The sequence below is a fragment of the Rattus norvegicus genome, chromosome X (genome assembly GCF_021556685.1).
Source record: "Rattus norvegicus strain SHRSP/BbbUtx chromosome X, alternate assembly SHRSP_T2T, whole genome shotgun sequence".
Classification (NCBI taxonomy): domain Eukaryota; kingdom Metazoa; phylum Chordata; class Mammalia; order Rodentia; family Muridae; genus Rattus; species Rattus norvegicus.
The window spans coordinates 79,113,665-79,133,739 of NC_141554.1; the positions used below are offsets into that span (position 1 = coordinate 79,113,665).

The 20,075-nt window shown below is 40.1% G+C and overlaps 2 protein-coding genes across 5 annotated transcripts in view; both read left to right on the forward strand.

The window, feature by feature from the left end:
- Positions 1-6,250, forward strand: Cox7b (cytochrome c oxidase subunit 7B). The gene is made up of 3 exons (NM_182819.2): positions 1-102; positions 3,726-3,850; positions 6,030-6,250. The coding sequence occupies exons 1-3, from the start codon at positions 63-65 to the stop codon at positions 6,105-6,107; spliced, it is 243 nt and encodes an 80-aa protein (NP_877971.2). The 5' UTR covers positions 1-62; the 3' UTR covers positions 6,108-6,250.
- A 4,484-nt stretch (positions 6,251-10,734) lies between these two features.
- Atp7a (ATPase copper transporting alpha) overlaps positions 10,735-20,075 on the forward strand; it is a 107,353-nt gene continuing 98,012 nt past the window's right edge. For all 4 annotated transcript variants that reach the window (XM_087599118.1, XM_087599120.1, XM_087599117.1 and 1 more), the window contains exon 1: positions 10,735-10,830. The gene's annotated coding sequence lies outside the window, so the exon portion shown is untranslated. The remainder of the gene's footprint in view (positions 10,831-20,075) is intronic.

Consider the following 20,075-nt stretch of genomic DNA (forward strand, 5'->3'; position numbering starts at 1 on the left):
CTGGGGTGAATTTGCACCCAGGTAGCAGCTGTAGTCACCGCAGTTCCATCCTTGTCTCCGCGATGTTGCCCTTGGCCAAAAACGCACTAAGTCGTCTCCAAGGTGAGCAGATAATGTGGGCGAGCCCTTTACAACACCCGGGATCCATCTGCCCTCGTGCTCTCATGCCTTTTTCCTCTGCCCTAAAGCCTGCAGTTTTAATTCTAGGTGCACGGTTCCCTGCGTGGTCTCCAGTCACTGGGAAGATAGCAATGACAGTGGTAGCTGTGACAGTGGCTTTATCATCCTGTCCTTGTGTTCCTAGCCTAGTTCTGCATTCTCTTTCTTCAGAGACCTATCATTTCCAGGAAGACCGTTTTGGCGGGCACCTTGCTCTTTTAGCCATGTTCTAAATTGTAGCTTTGGGACTGTATTTATATAGAACTGATCTCCTATGGTGGTAGCGGTGGTAGGAAACTAAATCTACCTCACCTGCATTCATAGCGAGGGGGAAAAGCAAAATTCTGGCAGCTTTGAAGAAGTCGTCTGTAGATTATTAACGGAATATTAATTATCGCGAAGACAATCATGGTCATTTGTTCCTGCTTAAAAGTTAGGCAAGTACGTGGAAATTTGAGACTAGCATTATATATGGAGAAAACATTAGACTGGAAAGAAAAACTCATTTTCGTAATTGCTTTCCCGTGAAGGTGACCTTCAGTAATGTGAATAAAGGTGACCTTACGCAAATACCTTTAGCTTGCTTCTCTAGTCATGGATTTATTTTTATTTTACAGAAATGTTAGGAGTATCACTGTGTTCTAAGCACTGAAGTACTTTGGGAATAATTGAAAAAATAGGAGCCCAATTGATGTTTCATCTGCCACAGGCTGTGTTCTTTCTTTCACTTTGGACAAATGATTTAGCTTTATAAATTTGTTTTTGTAAAACAAAGGTTAGTAAGTAATACCGATTTCATAAGATCATTAACAGTTCTCTGGTCACTAAATTTTTTTGTTTCATTTTTGTCATTTTTAGTACAGAAGAGAGACTTAAGGAAATCCACTTGGTAAATCAGAGTGTTGAAACAACAATTGTTGCTAATCTCAATTTCTTTGATCTTTGAGTGATTTAGGGACTTTTAAAATACTGTAGGAAACATTTTTGTTGTTTTTTTGAGACAGGGTTGTGTGTGTGTGTGTGTGTGTGTGTGTGTGTGTGTGTGTAGCCTGGCTGTCCTGGAACTTGCTCTGGAGAGCAGGCAAAAGGTTATTTTTTTCAAGTTTATTTTGTTGCGTTTCTATTTCTTAGTGTGGAGTTCCCATACATTTTAAGTGTTCTAGAGCAGAACCCATTATGGAATGTTTATTAATTTGCTTATCTGGATGTGGCTGTTTTCTGAGGGAGGGTCTCAAGTACACTAGGTTTGCTTTCCAATTTAACTTGTAGCCAAGCATGTCTTCGACTTCTGATCCTTTGCCGCCATCTCCCAAGTGCTGGGCTTACAAGTACTTAGCACCTTTATAGATCTAATTGTGTTTGTTTCTGCAGTGTTAGGGACCAAGTCTAGGGAATGTTAGGCAAGCACTACACCAATCGAGCTACATTTCCCTGGGTGTGACTGGTTAAAGGTGAAAATGAAAGGGTAAGTAAGGCAGCTAAAGAGCTAATATAATGGTTAATTATTGGGATTCTGACACCTAGAGACCATTATTTTTGTCTTGGGGAGTTTGATTGAATTTGAACCCAAAGCTCTGCCACCGAACCCAGGCTCTCCCCAGCCTGAAACTATTATATATATATATTTTTTTTAAGTATTAGTGAGTGAACAACATTTTATTTTGTTTATATTTTTGAAATGGTCTTACTTTACATCTCTGCCTGGCATCAAAATTGAGTATAGTTTTTAGACCATAGCCTCCTAAGTACTGAGAGTATAGGTGTAAACCACCACACCTCAGTTCAACATTCATTGCTTTTTACACTGCATCTGTAAGCACCTTTAAAATCCTTTAAAACAATAAGGAAGTGGTGTCTAGATTTAAAGAGAAAAGCATAGCTTTTCTTGGTATTTACCACTTCTTTCTAGTTTTACTCCTAAGCTGCCTTGTTCTTCATCCAAACTTGATTGACTTTCTGGTACAGTAGATCTATCTATCTCTGTCGATTTTTTTTTCTTTTTTTTTCCTTTTTTTCTTTTTTCTTTTTTTTTCGGAGCTGGGGACCGAACCCAGGGCCTTGTGCTCGATAGACAAGCGCTCTACCGCTGAGCTAAATCCCCAACCCCTCTGTCGATTTTTAATTCCATTTTTCGACATCTATGAACAAATCCTACTTTCCTAAATGCTAAGTTAATTCTACTTTCTTGTAGAATTCGTGTCTTCATTTATAATACTCATTTCTAGGCTACAAATTACATGATGATAAAATCTTTCTCATACATTTTTTCTACTCTATTTTTTGAGATAGGGTCTCATGCACCCTAGGCTGATTCTTGCTTCCACCTTCCAAGTGCTTAGGTTACAAATAGGCTTGCCTGCTTATATAGTCTTACTGTATAATCAAAAGCCTTATTCATTACCAATCATTTTAAAATTCTGCTTACAATAGTTTGGGGCCATAATATTTTTTTAAAGATTTATTTATTTGTTACATATAAGTACACTGTAGCTGTCTTCAGACACATCAGAACAGAACGTCAGATCTCATTAAAGATGGTTGTGAGCCACCATGCGGTTTTTGGGATTTGAACTCAGGACCTTTGGAAGAGCAGTCAGTGCTCTTAACCGCTGAGCCATCTCTCCAACCCCCATAATTTTAAAGTAATAAACATTTGACTTTTATTTTTGCTGTGAAAATTTTCAGGAATCCAGAAAAAATGAGAATTGTGTGAAGAACATTCATGTTATGTGTCAACATTTTATCAGATATTTAAAATCATGTTTCTGTCTATGTGTCACTTTATCTTTTTTTTTTTTTTTCGGAGCTGGGGACCGAACCCAGGGCATTGTGCTTGCTAGGCAAGCGCTCTACCACTGAGCTAAATCCCTAACCCCTTTATCTTATTTTTTAAAGACTATTTTATGTATACTAGTACCTTGTAGCTGTCTTCAGACACACCAGAAGAGGACATCAGATCCCATTACAGATGGTTGTGAGTCACCATGTGGTTGCTGGGAATTGAACTCAGGACCTCTGGAAGAGCAGTCAGTGTTCTTAACCACTGAGCCATCTCTCCACCCCCCTCCTTTTTTTTTGGAGATGGAGTCTTTTACTGTAGCTCAGGCTAGCCTAGAATTCACTGTATAGTCCAGTTTGGTTTTGCACTCATGGCAATTCTCCTGTCTCAGTCTCCCAAGTACTGAGCTTTTGGTTGTTAACCTGGCGGTTTGTCTTGTTTCCAGAACATTTGAGAAGGTGCAGACTTGTTTATCTGTCCATTCTTTCTCTCTTTCTGTTTTTGTTGTGCTTTGTCTTTTAGAGTCAGGGTTTCTGTGCTCTGCCTTGTCTGTCTTAGAATTAGCTTCTAACCAGGCTGGTCTCCAACTCCGAAATCTGCCTGCCCCTGCCTCCCAAGTGCTGAGACTAAAGGCATGCGCCACTACTGCCTGACCATTTGTTCTTGTGGTTGACATTTAGTTGAATTGTAGTAGTCTGTAGAATTCACTACCTTTGCTTTCCTGATTGGCAGTTGTGTTGTTTTTATTTTGATAACTGATTCATATACTTCTGTGTTCTTTTCTAAGTTCGAAGCATTCAGCAAGTGGTGGCAAGGCAGAGCCATCAGAAGAAGACACCTACTTTCCATGACAAATATGGAAATGCTGTATTAGCAGGTGGAAGCATCTTCTGTATTTCTGCATGGACATATGTAAGTACTATTAGTTGATTATTTCTTCTGCAGCGCTAGGGATTGAATTCAGGGTCTCATACGTGTTAGGCAAGTGCTCTGCTATTGAGCTGTTATCTTAGGCTCAGTGGTTTTTAGTTTAGATATGTTTTATTCTCATCTAGTCTATGTATTGAAAATGTTAAGTTTCTAGTTAAGGAAGGATTTGAAATACTATCTGATCATCCACCCAATATGTGTGTCTTCCTTTGCATTCAGCATTCATTCATCTTCTTAATGTTTCCAGTAACAAAGTTTTGGTTGGATTGCAAGGCAGCCCTTTTCTGAATTGTATAGCTGTTAGAGGAATCTTATTTGTGGAGCCCAAGCATGGTGGTATATGTCTGCAAGTATGAGGTTATCCTGGGCTATATAATGTACATAGTGAGAGCTTACCTCTAAAACAGTTAAAATATTGTACTGTTGAGTTAAATATGCTCCCCTTGGTAATTTGTACATCAGTTCATTGCAGAAGAGAAATTCTGACCCATCATATTTCCATATGATATCAGCTAGTAGAAGATTGCTGTCATAGGTTATAAAGTACACGATTACCACTGACAGAGCCCTTGGTTCAATTCACAGCAACAACCGTATTGCCCTGGTGTCTTTTAAGATTAAAACATCTATAGATATGTTGGTCAGGTGTTTTGTTGTATAATTTATGGATTCTCATATTTTGAGTCACCTTGCTAGTTATACTTCAGTTACTGGATTTCCTTCTAAAATTCTGTAGTCACAGCTGAGGCAAAGCCAGTGTGGTTGGAGATGGACACCTGCAATGCCAGCACTTGGGAGGTTGAGGCAGATAGACTGAGAAGACGACGACCAGCTAGAGCTATAACAAGCCTGAGGTCTGCTAGGCTACATAGCAGACCTTTTGTCTCAAAACAAAACAACCCCCAAACCCAAATATAATTTTCTTGATAGATGAAATATACCTTGTTTACCATATTTTAGGGTTCTACATCTGTTGCCTTTTTTTTTTTTTTTGGTTCTTTTTTTTCGGAGCTGGGGACCGAACCCAGGGCCTTGCGCTTCCTAGGCAAGCGCTCTACCACTGAGCTAAATCCCCAACTACATCTGTTGCTTAACAACTTATTTTCTAGTTATTTTCTGGTTAAAAGTGGTAATTTCTGTGTAAGTGATACAGATTGCTGTGTGAGGTGGTACACCTGTAATCCTAACAGGAGAGCTACAGGGAGATCCTACACAAGAGCTACGACTTTAGGGGCATCTTATCTACATAACAAGTCTATATTCACCCTGGGCCACATGTCACCAAACTTGTCTCAATAAAACAAAAGGGACAGAGAGATGGCTCAGTGGTTAAGAGCACTGACTGCTCTTCCAGAGGTCCTGAGTTCAAATCCCAGCAACCACACGGTGGCTCACAAGCATCTGTAATGGGATCTGAGGCCCTCTTCTGATGGATCTGGAGACAGCAACAGTGTACAAACATAAAACAAATCTTAAAAAAATGAAAAGCAAAAGGGACATTTCAGCACTTCTCTGAAATTAAGTACACTATTAATTTTAGTGCTAAGGATTGAACCCACGGTCTTCTGTATGGAGGAACATTTATTCATGCACCTTTAATGATCTGTACCTCTGCTGTGATGTCAGATACGAAAATAAATGAATTCTCTTAGATAGTTGTATTTGACAGAGGCAATATTTCAGTGGGAGAAAAAAAATGTAAAATACAGTTTTGAATAAGAACAATTTCAAAATTCATTTCCTTAGTTTTCTAACCATATTCCATGTACTTTTTTTGGTGGGGGATAGTTGGAGACAGAGTTTCTCTGCATAGTCTTAGCAGTCTTGGAACTCACACTGTAGGCTCTGGTGTTTTCAAACTCAGAGAATCGCCTGTCTCTGTCCTCTGAGTCCTGGGGTTGAATGTGTGTGCCATCACCAGCAGACATTCCAACCACTTAACAGATGTGGCCAGTGACTTCTGTACTGGACAGTGCAGATTTAGAACATTTCCTTCAACTCAGAACGGACAGCAATCCGTTTTGACCACTATACCCCAGGTGACTTGCTGTTTACTGTTAAACTAAGCAGAATTTCTTTTTAGTTTTGAAGACATCGTTTCCAAGATGAGAATGGACTGTGGTTTAAATATGTATAACTGACAGCCTTTTAATTCTTACAGACAGCCACACAAATTGGAATAGAATGGAACCTGTCCCCTGTTGGCAGAGTCACCCCAAAGGAATGGAGAGATCAGTAGTCATGCCAGCTGATACAATAATCAAGGAATTGTTTCAAAAAACCAACTCATAAATGAATGCCAAGTCAAAGAATCATGTACTCATTAAAACATGGCATATTGAAGAAAAAAAATAAAGAAATAAAGTACCTTTGAAACCTTCATTCTAGGTTTGGTTTTCTTCCTTTGTAAATGAAGCCAAGCATGATGACTTATTTATTTAAGCTGTATTGTCTCCTAAAATGGCCTTTTCACCTATGAAGTGGTACGAGGGAAATCTGTGATCAGGAAGACACATTTATAGTAAGCCGAAATTATAGCTAATGAATAAAAAAATCCACAGAGCTGTTTTAGAGCACTGGGTCAAGAGTTTGGCCAGATAGATTATGCTTAGTGCTCTCTACCTTGTGAAAGACAATTTGGAATTGTCATTAGCTCCCTTCTGCTTAGAGACTTTAGACTGTCACCAAACCCAAGGGAATAATGATCCTGTATGAGCTAGGTTTGCTAAAGACTACTACCTCCTTAGCCTGTATGGCAAATTCATCTTAAGTAGATGGTAGATTTTCAGCATGATCCTTAGTCCTTCGGATCCGTCCTATGCTTCCTAGTTATGTAACTGTTGCAGTAAAAAGAAGAGTATCTGCTAATCGTGGGTTTAAAATGACAAGACTTTGACTAATTGGCCTCACCTGTTGGTTTTCTGTTAAGTATAGCAATATTATAGAACATTTAGGTTTGGGGATTGTCCCAAGTTTAGTATATGGCACTGAACTTCTGGTGTAAAGTGTAAACTAATTGAAATGTTATATCACAAGTTCTATTAATACTTTTGGTTAGGGCTATAGTCTAATTATCATTTACAATGTTTTAATAAGCAGAACATGGAATTTCTGTTGCCTTTAGCAGTCTCTAAATTTATCTGATACGTATTTCACATCCTGTTTACTAGAAATAGTTACCAAGATTTATAACTAAGCTAATTCTGTTCGATAAAATTTTCTTTTTCTTTTTTTCGGAGCTGGGGACCAAACCCAGGGCCTTGCGCTTGCTCAAGCGCTCTACCACTGAGCTAAATCCCCAACCCCCTGTTTGATAAAATTTAAGCTGGGTGCGGTAGCATATACTGTCAATCCCAGTACTGAGGCAGGGAGGGTCACTTTGCAGTGATCTAGGCCAGTCAAGCCCTGCATAGTTGAGACACTGTCTCAAAAAAAAAAACCCCCCCCAAAAAAAAACCAAAAACAAAACCTTGGAACATTTTTATAAGATCTGTAGAAATGTTCAAGCTAGTACTAAGTCATTCAAATATAGATTAATCTGAAATGTTGATTAAACAAATTTAATATCTTCAATTGTATACCTTTTGAGCTCAGAACTAGCACTCCTTTATGATGAGGTACACTATGATTTGTTCTTGTTTCCATTAATTACTACATTCTAGTCACCCTCTTTCAGTCACTGCCCCCTCATGGTCCCTCTCCCCTTTCTCTGATGTGTTCTTTTCTGTCAGGTAAATGATAGTTGTCAGTTTCATGGAGTGTTTTACCTAAGTTGTGTTTATGTTGTACTGACATGTGCCACAGTCCATATGTGAAGGTCAGAGGACAATTCCCAGAGGACAACTTGCAGGAGTAGGTTCTTTACCATGTAGGCCCTGGCAGTAAATGCCCTTACCTACTGACCCAACCCCAGCTTGCCTCTCTTTTATTTCTTTCTTATTATTTTTTTTTTTGAGACAGGGTTTCTCTACCCTGGCTGTCCTGAAACTCCATCTGTAGTAGACCAGACTGGCCTTGAGCTCACTGAGAGCTGACTATCTGCCTCCTGAGTGCTGGGACTAAAGGCATGTGCTACCAAGCCTGGCTTTGATGGATGATTTTAACACTACCGTAGCCACTAGTAGAAATGAAGCAGTAGTTGAGTTTTGTCCCCACAATATTGCTGCTTCATTCAGGCAAGTTCTACCCTTTAGTTAAACTGGTATAACTAACACAATACTTTGTATTTTATAATTCCTGGAGTTGGGAGGTGACTAAATACATTTCTCTTAGGTATTTCTATGGCTGAAGACTTGAGACAGCTTACCTTAGAAGCATTAGCATCTTTTAAGATTGAGGGACTCTGAAGTACTGTTAAATGATGGATGCCATTAGTCCTGTTTTCAACTTTAGTCTGAAGTGGAATCCTGTATTTTCTATTTCTATGGAGCCAGAGTTACAGGCAGTTGTTAGCCATTCTGGGAAGTACTCTTAACCAAAGAGCCATTTCCTCAGGCCCAGATGTTCTTACCTGGTGACTTTATTAAGGATATATTGATCCCATATTGAAGCAATTTGGAGGTGCTTAGTATTTGCTGAACTCCCAGCAAACCTGAAAACTCTTAAAGATACTGTCTTATAATGGCTCAGTCAGTACAGTAAACAGGAAAAGCATGCTTGAGCATTCAGGGAATAGAGGGGATGCAGGTAAAAGTGACATTTTAGTGACTCCGTGAGTGAGGAGAGATAAACTAGTGTTTAGATTAAAGGTACAGCTGACTTGTTATTCTAATTCTCTAAAGCTCATTTCTCCATTGCTCCCGTTGAGTGTTGATTTTATATTTTTAGTTATTATTTCCATGACAGTTGTATTGAGGGAAAATGTGTCCCAAGTGGCCAAAGGTATAAAGTATGGGTATAGTGATATTCTTTTAGTTCAATGCCAATCATTTTGCAGCTATAACTCAGTTTGGTGATATTTGGGAGCCCACTTAAAAGTTGCCTTAGTTTCTTTTTAAAAATTGATTTAAAGACTTTACTCTCTCTGCTCCCGCCTGTCCCCAGCTGACTCTCTTCCTGTGTTTCTCAGCTCCCCTTTCTCTGCCTCTACCCTTCTTCCAGGTCCTTATTGCCTTCCCCCACAATACATCTTTATACTAAAGAATTAATTTCAAAATTATGTGTATTTGTCTGACTATGCACACATGTGGGTGTAGGTAGCCTCAGTTTAGAAGAGGGTGTTGGGTCCTCTTACAGGAGGACCTGGAGTTACAAGTGGTTGTATTGTAGCCAGAGTTTTGGAATTTTATTTTCTTTAATAAACACAGAAATATAAGAAATGTGTTTTAGTTTTCATGCCAGGCGTGGGATATGGGGCTGCTTCAAAATGTCCACAGCAGCTGTGTATGATTTGCCTGGTGCTCTAACAGAAGCATGCTTTTGTCAGCTGCAGATAGTTTGTGTGATTGCGTGACAGTTAGAATTCTGGGTATATAAGCCCCCATAGATTGGTTTGTGGTTGGTGGTCTTTCAGGAGGTTTGGTTTTGGTTTGTTCATAGTCGTGCTCAAAGAAACAAGAAAGAAATTGGTTCCAGGGATCTCTAGCTCTTCCCCTTCTATCCTCTCTCTCCTATCTAGTGATAGGTGGTGAAACGGGTGGGAGGAGGGGTTAGTGGAATGATAAAGGACGGGGAAAAAGAAGAGCCTACAAAGTAACAAAAACCATTATCACTGGGAACTGAACTTGGGTCCTTTACAAGAACAGCATTTGCTCTTAACCATTGAGCCTTCACTCCAGCCCATTTTTGTTTAAACATTTTATTTATTTTACATTATTTATTTGCGGGTGTGCTGTATGTACTACAGCTCAGGCATAAAGACCAGAGGACAATTTGTGGGAGTTCTCTCCCTCTACCAGGGATGGAGTTCAGGTCAGCAGATCTGGTGGTAAGCATTTTCCTGCAGGGGAGTAAACTCTAGAAATTGCCAACCTCGTTGAATGATGTTATGTTTTATTTGTGAAAATCGTGTGTGTGTGTGTGTACCACATCAGAGCACAGTTTACAGCAGCAGTCTACCATTTGGGTACTTTTTTTTGTGTGTATGGGTGTTTTGCTTGCATGTACATCTGTGAACCACGAGTAGGTAGTGCCTTGGAAGGCCAGAAGAGGGCATTGGTTCCCTGCACCTGAAGCAACAGCTGTTGAGAGCTGCCTTGCATTCTCTGGAACAGAAGTCATTAATGCTCTTAAACATTGAGCTATCTCTCCAGCCTGGTGAATTTTTTTCTTTGAGACATACTCTTACTCTGTACCCCAGTATGGCTAGGAACTCACTCTGTAGCCTAGGCTGGTTTCAATTCGCCATCTTCTTGCCTCTTCCTTTCAAATGCTGGAGTTACAGGCACAGGCCACCGCAACAAACCACGATGTCATTTATATCAGAGGGATGAGGGGAAGTTCTTGGTTCTGATTTTTCCCGTCTGGAGTTAGTTTAGTTAGGTAAACACGGTTTGCCAGGTCTACGATATTTTATGCTGACAAGGACAAACTATGGATGGTTTATGGCAAGCCCTCACTATTCAAGTACTTTCCCCCCCCCCCTTTTTTTTTGAGTTTGCCAAGGGTACTGCGGTTGGGAGCCTAGGGGACTGCTAGGGCCTAACCCACCTTGGCCGAGGATGCATGCGTGCACCAGGGGGCGCACGGAGCTTTGGGCGCGCGCTCCCTTTCACGTGACGTGGACCATTTCCCTAGTCGGCCCAGCTTCCGGGCCCTGGCATCACCCGGAAGTGGGGGGCCTCAGAGGCGGGCGGGGCGAACGCTGTGGGCTGGGGAGGTTGGGGCTGGGAAAGCCGTCGAGGGAGGAGCTGCCTCCGCCTGCGCCTAGACTCTTCTCTGTGTGCGATCGCGGAGGCTGCGTGCTGGTTGATCGCTGCCGCCCTACGGAGCTCCGAGCTCGAACCCCAGCCCTGGAATCCTAGGTGAGTCCCACAGCGGCTTCCGATCCGCAACTTCACTCAGGGGGCTCTTTTGTCAGTTGATCTGCATCCTCTAGGATAGTGAGAAGGTCACCACTTTAAGCTGGGGCAGTCTCCAAACTCCTTCACAACTCACATACCACACTTAGGCTTTACCCTCCCAACCAGGGTAGAGAAAGGAGGCTGGGTCTTGACCCGTGTCACTTTTTTGTACTCTCCTGGAAAGAATATCTTGATCATCTGTGGCCTGTGCTAATTGTGGACACGAGAAGGTCTGAACCGCGCACTGGACTTCTTGTGGACTGGGATCTTTGCTTAATGACATCTTTTTCTACTTTAGAAAATGAGGTCCCGAAGATCACCATCGCTGACTAAATATTTTTCTAAAACGGATATTTGGCTTCTTGTCACGATCTGGGAGCATAAACTAAACAGAGACTCGGCACCCCTTTTTGTTCTTTGTGCTCCATTTCCAGTAAAGTTAGAGCCATCCCTGTCCCACCCTGTGCCGCTTTTCTGAGGCTCTTTCTCTGTCTCTTTCTCCCTCTTCCTCCCTCTTTTCAGTGCTGGGCATTGAATTCACTGCCTCTCACATGCTGGATTGTATCTTACTTTTGACTCTTTTTGTTGTAGATGCTGAGCTTATTTTAATCAGGGACAGCACTCATGCTTTTATAAGTCAATATTTTTCAAGGATCTGAACTTTGTTTTAATTATAGCCTCATTATTTAGTAATACAGCTTTGTATTGAGACACTGTGTGCAGAACATTGAATTAGGTGTGATATTGAAGTGTGAGAGATGGGGTGATGTCAAATTAAGACAGTTCCTGGACTCCAGAGAGTTTGCACTCAACTGAATCGAATTTGGCCATGAAGACTGTGGTTCTGGCAACCTCACTAACTGAATAAACAACTTAGATTGTTTCTACCATCCTTCTTAAAGAAAGATTATTTTGAACAGAGATTTTTTTTCAGACTTTCTTGTATCTATGGTAATGAAGCTTTTGTTGTTCTTAGCCTTGAGTATCGCTTAACAAAGTAGGAAAGGAGCACACAGTCACCTAGTCACTTAAAATCTAAGTAACATATTACAACCAGGAAGGTGTATGGAAAAAAACCGCACTGGAGCTGGGTCTGGAAAAATGAACAGGACTTAGCTCTGTAGGAGTAGAGGAATGGAGGAATAGTCCAGGCACAGAAATACTGGTAAGGTCATACTGGACACACACACCTTTCTTTATTTCGAACAATCATACCTTTCAAGATTTCAAGGGGGAAAAAAGAATAAGGTCTGAGGAGTTAGTTTGGTGGTAGAGTGTTGCCTTTCCATGGGAGAGGCCTTGGGTTCTATAGCTGGCACCTTGAAAAAAATCAATAATCATAATAAACAATCAACATAAAGAAGTCATGAAGGATAGTCATATAGACATAACTTAACCCACCAAAAGTCTACATGTAAAGAGAATGGTAGTGATAAACACAGTTAATGTATGCAGTTTGATAGTAATTTAAACTGAAATGTAAAAGCCAGTAAAGTCAGTAGGCATCATTCGTGTGTGGGAACATGTCTGGCCTTCCCCTTGTTTCGTTTCTCTGTTAAATCTCAATCAGTTTTTAATTCTTTTTTTCTTTCTTTCTATTTTTCGGAGCTGAGGACCGAACCCAGGGCCTTGTGCTTTCTAGGCAAGCGCTCTACCACTGAGCTAAATCCCCAACCCCAGTTTTTAATTCTTATTGAGTATTGTGTCTTAATTTAAAAAAAATGGCAACTGGGTGTGGCAGTGTTCACCTTTGAACTCAGCAGTGGGGAGGCAGAAGCTGGCAGATTTCTGTGTTCAAGGCCAGCTTGGGGTACAGATCGAGTTCCAGGACAGCTAGGGCTACACAGAGAAACCCTGTCTTGAAAAACCAAAAAAAAAAAAAAAAAAGTTGGCAATGAATAACAATTTTTAAAGCCAAAAGTTGTTCCAGTTTCCCCTCAAGGAATCCTTGCATTTCTCCTCCAAATTGATTTCTCTTAGTAATGTAATAGAAACTCTTCTAGCTAGTCTTAGATCTTGATTTGGGGTCCCTAGCCAGGTTAAACAGTTTTTTTCTGAAAGATAGGCTGACATCTTTGTTTCTTAATGCAGAAAAGAACGTACCAGGAGGTGATGGCACATGCTTTTAACCCTAGCACTCAGTAGACAGGGGCAGATTCAAGGCCAGCCTGATCTACAAAGTGAGTTCCACGACGGCTAGGACTACACAGTGAAACTCTGTCTCGAGAAACCAAAGCAGAACAACAAAAACAAAAAAGAACTGATTTTTATCTCTATACTATATTCAGATTTGTTTGTCAAAATATTAATTGTAAATTTTAACATTACAGAGAATGAAAATATATTCCTTTTCCAATTAAGGAAGAAAATTGTCAGAGATATTTGTCTGAGCTGATACAGTTCTTAATATATTTATGAAAATAATATTTTAGAGTTTTCTCCTAAAATCCCCATTACTCATCTTTGTTAAAGGGATAGTCCAAGTTTTCCAAGTATTTTCGGTCTTAAAATTTTTTAAATTTATTTACTTATTATCTATAAGTACACTGCAGCTGTCTTCAGACATACCAGAAGAAGGCATCAGATCTTATTACAGATGGTTGTGAGCCACCATGTGGTTGCTGGGAATTGAACTCAGGACCTCTGGAAGAGCAGTCTGTGCTCTTAACCGCTGAGCCATCTCTCCAGTGCCCCCCCCCCCCACCAGATTTTTTTTTTTGAGACCAGTTTCTCACTACATAGCCTTGGCTGTCCTGGAACTCACTGTGGAGAGACCAGACCAGGTTGGTCTTGTACTCATTGAGATCTGCCTGCCTTTGCCTACTGAGTTCTGAGATTAAAGGCATATACCATCATGCTTGGAATAAATAAATAAATAAATATTTATTTATTTATTTATTTATTTCTGTGTGTCCTTTGAAACTAGGAGATCATTTTTGAGGCTCTGGAACTTCGGAGCTGAGGTTACCCAAGGTTGTGAACTTATTTGCCATAGGTTCTTAGAACTGAACTTAGTTCAGGAAGTACAATCCATGTCTCTAGTACCCCTCCCCCCACAAGGGTTTTTTTTTTTTTTTTGTCTTTTTGAGATAGGATTTCTGTATGAAGCCTTTGCCTGTCTGGATCTCGTTATGTAGATCAGGCTAGCTTTGAATTTAACAATGATCTTTGACTGTACCTCTCTGACTAGGACTTTATTTAAAAGAATTTTCTGCTTCAATTAACATCCTGCCAGAAACATGTTATTTTTTTTTTACATTTTTATTCACTTTTGTACATGTTTATGTATTGTGTGGGTGCCTGTATGCAACAGCTCTTATGTGGTTATCAGAAGACATTAGGCTTGGTGGCAGGTACCCTTACCAGCAGGGCCCTCTTGCAAGCGTGTTATGTTTTTCTTCTCTTTTAGACAGTGTTTCATGTAGCCCTAGCTATCCTTGGACTCCTGTTTCTCTTGTTTCTACCTTACAAGTGATGGGATAATAGATGTCAGGGTTTTGTTATTAAATAGAGATATTTCCTAGGATTCAGTAAAAATTAGAATGAGGCAGATAGCTGGTAAATCATGACAAGTGTTTCAGTTCAAACTCGAATTCTGACAACTCTGATTTTTTTACTTCTTATTCTCAGTCTGTAGGTTGACTTAATGTGATACAACTAATTTCAGGCTGTGGTGGTATATGCTTAATTCACAGCACTTGAGAGGCCAAGACAGGAACATTAAGCGTTTGAGGCCAGCCTGGGCTATTTAGCAAGACCAAGACATAAAAAACAAAACAGAAAACTTGCAAGGTATTAATTTATTGAAGGAATATGGCAAGAAAAGAAGCAATATTTATTTTGAATGTGTGTTATTACAGAGTGGGTGCTTGGTTTCTGCTTTTATGTTGTTTGTCCTGTGTTGTCAGCAAATTGACTTCCTCATTTTGTGAGTTCAAGTATGTGAGAGATCACACTGGTTTTCGCAAATACTTCTTTTCCTGATAGAAATGAGGGATAAAATATCCCATTTCTTAACTGATTAGGTGGGCATCATTATATGTTGTCGGATTGTTTGGAATTGTACAGATATGTCTAGAAGATTGGGAAAAAATTACAAATTTTTATGTAACTTGTGCAGAAGTGAATTTTTTTCCAGTATATAATCAAAAGTGCCTTTAAATGGATTATTTCACATGGCAGGAAGTCTCTTTTAGCCTGGCTATTTACACCTGCTGATTTTGTTCATTACAAAAATGTGTGTTTTCTGTGTGCTGCTGTGATTGCTGCTGTTCCTGCATGTGTCATTGATGTCACAACTAAAGCAGACGAAAAAGGAAAAAATTGAATCACTTCCCATTTTCGCTTCTGATGGACAGTTTGCAGAGTTCTAGGTGCCTCTTGACATTAGGAAGAATAGAAACTAGTTTCTGTTCTCCCCCTCCCTCCCCCCACCTCTGTGTGTGTGTGAGTGTGTGTGTGTGTGTGTGTGTGTGTGTGTGTGTGTGTGTGTGTGTGTGTGTGTGTGTGTTGGGAGGGGGACTGCTTCTTTCTCATTTTTTTGGTAGTGAATATTGAATCAAGTCTTCAGGTCCAAGTGCATCTCCACTGAGCTATCCAGCCACACACTCTCTCCTTTTTGTTTCTTTTTAAAAAGAAGATTCTAAATTTCATTTACCTGTGTGTGTGTGTGTGCGTGCGTGTGTGCGTGTGTGTTGTGCTGGGAATTGTATATCCTACACAAAAGCTCTGCTGCTGAGCTATGTCACCAGCCTCCATGGTTTTTTTTTTTTCCTTGTTGTTTTGGTTTGGCTTTGAGACAATCTTCTATGCAATTGTGTGTGTGTGTGTGTGTGTGTGTGTGTGTGTGTGTGTGTGTGTGTGTGTGTATCTCCCCTAGGCTGACTTTGAACTTATAATCCTATTGCCTCAACCTCCCAAGTACTGAAATTAAAGATCAGAACCATCATGCCCAGCTTCATTCTGCTCTCTTGGGCTTTCATCTGATCTGTGCTACATGCTACTCAGGAGAAAAAAAGAATTGAAAGCACTTCAGTTATGACCTGAAAAGCCACCAGAAACGATCAGAACAGAGAAAAAGAGAACTGAAAAGTTGAGAAGCCTCTCTAAAGAAAATTCTCAAAACTCGGTAGGACAGATTTGTAGTCACCAGTGTGATAACGTTTCTTAAAAGTGGCTCCTAAGGGGTTTGGCTGGAGCTCAGTCGTAGAGCATGTGTTTACCATGTGAGTTTCCCTGCTTTCAATCCTTGACACATGGAGGAGTTGATCCTACAACTAACCAAGTGTTACAAAGAGCTCGGTTGTTGGAGTTCCAAGTGTGTGTGATCTCCTTTGTGGTGGAATGAAGGAAGGTATCTGACATTTGCTTTGAGACAGGATCTCCCTAACTGGTCCAGATGGTCCTGTAACTCACTTTGTAACCCTGGCTGACCTCAAACTTCAGATCCTCCTGCACTTGCCTCCTGGTTGCTGGAATTGTGGGTATGGACCATGATCACTATGCCTGGCATGTCTAATTTTTCTGTTGATAAAATCATTTGCTCTGAAGATGATGAAAATGTTGATTGTTTCTCCTCTTTTTTGTGATGCTAAATATATAACCTATTTTATGTTAGACAAATTCCTCTGAACTCCAACTCTAGCAGAATTCTTCTTTATCAATAATAGTATTCTATATTAATGTTAATAAGTAAATGATATCAAGTTTAGGGTATAGTTGTTAAATATATTATTAAAATAGTAATTAGTATCATTTGAATATAGTTCATTAATCAGAAATGTTTTGATATTTCATTTTTGAATTATTTCATTTTTATTTTTAATTATGTGTGTGCACATATGTATTCCATGTGTGTTTGAATAATTATGAAGTCTAGAGGGCCTTAGATTCCTTGGAGCTGAAGTTACAGAGACTTGTGAACTCCCTGATATGGATATTGGGAACCAAACTTTGGTCCTCTGGAAGAGTTACAAGTGCTTGTAACTGCTGAGCTATCTCTTTATACCTCTCTTCTAAAAATATTTTATTTATTTTTACTTATATGCATATGTCTCTGTGTGTATGTACACATGTATGGAGGTTTCTGAAGAGGCCAGAAGAAGGCGCGGATCTCATGGAGCTGGATTTCTGGATGGTTGTAAGCCTCTGGATCTGGTTGCTGGGAACTGAGATCTGGCCTTCTGTAAGAGCAGTATGAGTTCTTAAGTTACAAAGCTATTTCTGTAGCTTTTTTGTTTTTGTTTTTGTTCTTCCTTTGAGAAAGGGTTTTACTTCAGGCCTAGGTTGTCTGGAACTTATTATGTAGCTTGCTTCAGCTCCCGAGTGTTGAGATTGCAGGTGTGAGTTATCGTACCTGAATTATGTTTGTTTTGAAACTGGGTCTTGTGCAGTCTAGGCTGGCTTGGAGCTTGGTATGCAGCCAAGGATGTTCCTGACCCTTCTGCCTTTACCTCCCCAATACTGGGGTAGCAGGCCTGCACTGTCACTACTAGCTTCCCATTTCACTATTAATTCTCCTATTAAGTTTTAGTTCCAATTTATAACCATAATATCTTGATAGTGGCTTTTAATCACAATTATAAATACATTTTAATGTATTAATTCTATATAGTCAAATATTGTCCATCTAGAGGACATATATTTCTTGTTGAGTCTATTAATTTAGGTCCTGAAAACCATGTAGTCTTCAGATATTTCTTTCCTTTTGCTTTTTTTTTTTTTGATAACGAGTTTCACTTTATCGTCTGTGGCAGCTTAGAACTCACTGTATGCTCAGGATGGCCTTGAATTCAGTGGCATCCTCCTGCTTTTGTGCTGCCATTATTCTCAGATGTAGCTTTTTATATAGTTGTAAATCCTTAAATCCACTCAGGGATGATTGCCAATAGGAGATTTATTCTCTCTATTGTATAATTTGACCTTTTGTACAAAAGTATGATTAGAATTGTGGCAGAATTGGTTCACAGTGTTTATTAAAAATACCACCCACAATTTCCCATTTCTTAACTTTTGAAAGTGTGCTAGGTCATAGGATCGAGGGTCTTGTTTATGTATTTTTTTCTTTTTCTTTCTCTCTTTTTTCTTTTTTTCGGAGCTGGGGACCGAACCCAGGGCCTTGCGCTTGCTAGGCAAGCGCTCTACCACTGAGCTAAATCCCCAACCTGTTTATGTATTTTTTTTTTGGTTCTTTTTTTTGGAGCTGGGGACCGAACCCAGGGCCTTGCGCTTCCTAGGCAAGCGCTCTACCACTGAGCTAAATCCCCAACCCCTGTTTATGTATTTTTAAGACCAAGTCTTAGTGTGTAGGTCAGATAAACCTTGTACTTGGAATACTTTAACCTCCCCAGTGCTGTAACTGTGCATGTAAGTGATGTAACCACCACAGTTTGCTTTGAAAAGTAAATCCCATATGCTGCCTGTTGTTTGTACTTTGGTAGGGGTACATTTTTGTTAGGTTCTGAGGATGAAGCTTGGGCTTTGTACATGCCAGACAAGCTCTGTACCCCTGGACTAAATTCCCAACTCAACACTAGATAATATGTCACAGGGGCAGGTTTTTTTTTTCTTTTCTTTTCTTTTTTTCGGAGCTAAGGACCGAACCCAGGGCCTTGTGCTTGCTAGGCAAGCACTCTACCACTGAGCTAAATCCCCAGCCCCAACAGGGGCAGGTTTTAATCCCAGACATAGCAGGTGGGTAAATTGGGCTTTAAAAGCACACAATATTGGCTTCAAAGCCATGCTCTTACTTAATATAAAGAGACTGTAATTTTGTTGTTATTATTATTTTGAGACAGTAGTTTTACTGTGTTGCCTTAGGCTGGTCCCAAACTTCTCAGTTTAAGCAGTCTTCCCCCTTCAGCCTCCCTGGTACCCATCGTTATAGGAGGCAGAACCTTACTATATAGCCTAGGCTGTATGACTTTAAAATATATAGGTAAGCCATGAGTGCTTATGTATTCCTATAATACTAGCAAGAGTTCAGGCTTGAGCTGGAGAGATGGCTCAGTGGTTAAGAGCACTGACTGCTCTTCCTAGAGGTCCTGAGTTCAATTCCCAGCAACCACATGGTGGCTCACAACCATCTGTAATGGGATCTGATGTCCTCTTCTGCTGTGACTGAAGACAGCTACAGTGTATTCACATACATAAGATAAATAAATCTTAAAAAAAAAAGTTCAGGCCCATGTTGTAGCAAATTGGAGACTATCCTATATATTAGTCTGTCTCAAAAAAAAAGGAAAAAATTCATGTAGACAAGGAACTGATGTGGTAGCTCACCTGTAATCCTATCACTTAGAGAGATCAGGCAGGAAGATTCCCTTGAGTTTGAGGCAAACTTGGACTAAGTACTGAGTTTCAGGGCCCCCAAAACTACAGAGAAAGACTCTGTAGGAAAAGTTGGGATAGCTCATTTCCTTGCTACTTTCAAACTGATTTCAAAAGTAATGACATGTAGTTTCCCTTTTCTTTTTTTTTTCGGAGCTGGGGACCGAACTCAGGGCCTTGCGCTTGTTAGGCCAGCGCTCTACCACTGAGCTAAATCCCCAACCCCTCCCTTTTCTTTATTTGTCAGAATCTTACAGTGTAGACAAGGCTGGCCTTAAACTCACAGAGAACCTCTTGCCTTGTTGGTATTAAAGGCATGTCCAGCACTACCAACTGTTTTTCTGTCTTTACAGTAAACCTTGCTACACTTCACTATTTATATTAAGGGATAGAACTGAACTAATCTGAAAGGAAGTACAGTAGAAGGTAATAAGAAAGTAGAGACTGGAACATTCCCAGATACATACATTGAGGTCCTACTACTTTAAGGACCTCAATGTCAGTGTTCAGTCACAATGTTGTATTGTTTGGGACATAGGGTTAAAAGTGGGGATTCTGGTCCCAAACTGTCTAGGTTGGAATCCTAGTTCCTCTGATTATTCTTGGTATAGGTAATAATTTAAGGTATATACTCACTCTCCCATGCATTTGTAAAGTGGGGACAATAACAGTAGCCACCTACTGCCGTTCGCAATGAGTTAATATATGTAATGCTTTAAGAACAGTGCTTAGTACCAGGTGGTGGTAGCCCATGGTTTTTTCCACTACCTGGCAGTTTGTTTTAAAGATTTATTTATTTTATGTATATGTTGTCTTCAGACACACCAGAAGGCGGCATTGGATCCCATTATAGAGGATTGTAAGTCACCTTGTGGTTG

What these genes read in the sequence shown, in the direction of transcription:
- Cox7b (NM_182819.2), top strand. Translation starts at nt 63, where the DNA reads ATGTTGCCCTTGGCCAAAAACGCACTAAGTCGTCTCCAAG. An exon ending in CGCACTAAGTCGTCTCCAAG is followed by an intron (nt 103 to 3,725) that starts GTGAGCAGATAA and finishes TTCTTTTCTAAG; the next exon opens with TTCGAAGCATTCAGCAAGTG. An exon ending in GTATTTCTGCATGGACATAT is followed by an intron (nt 3,851 to 6,029) that starts GTAAGTACTATT and finishes TAATTCTTACAG; the next exon opens with ACAGCCACACAAATTGGAAT.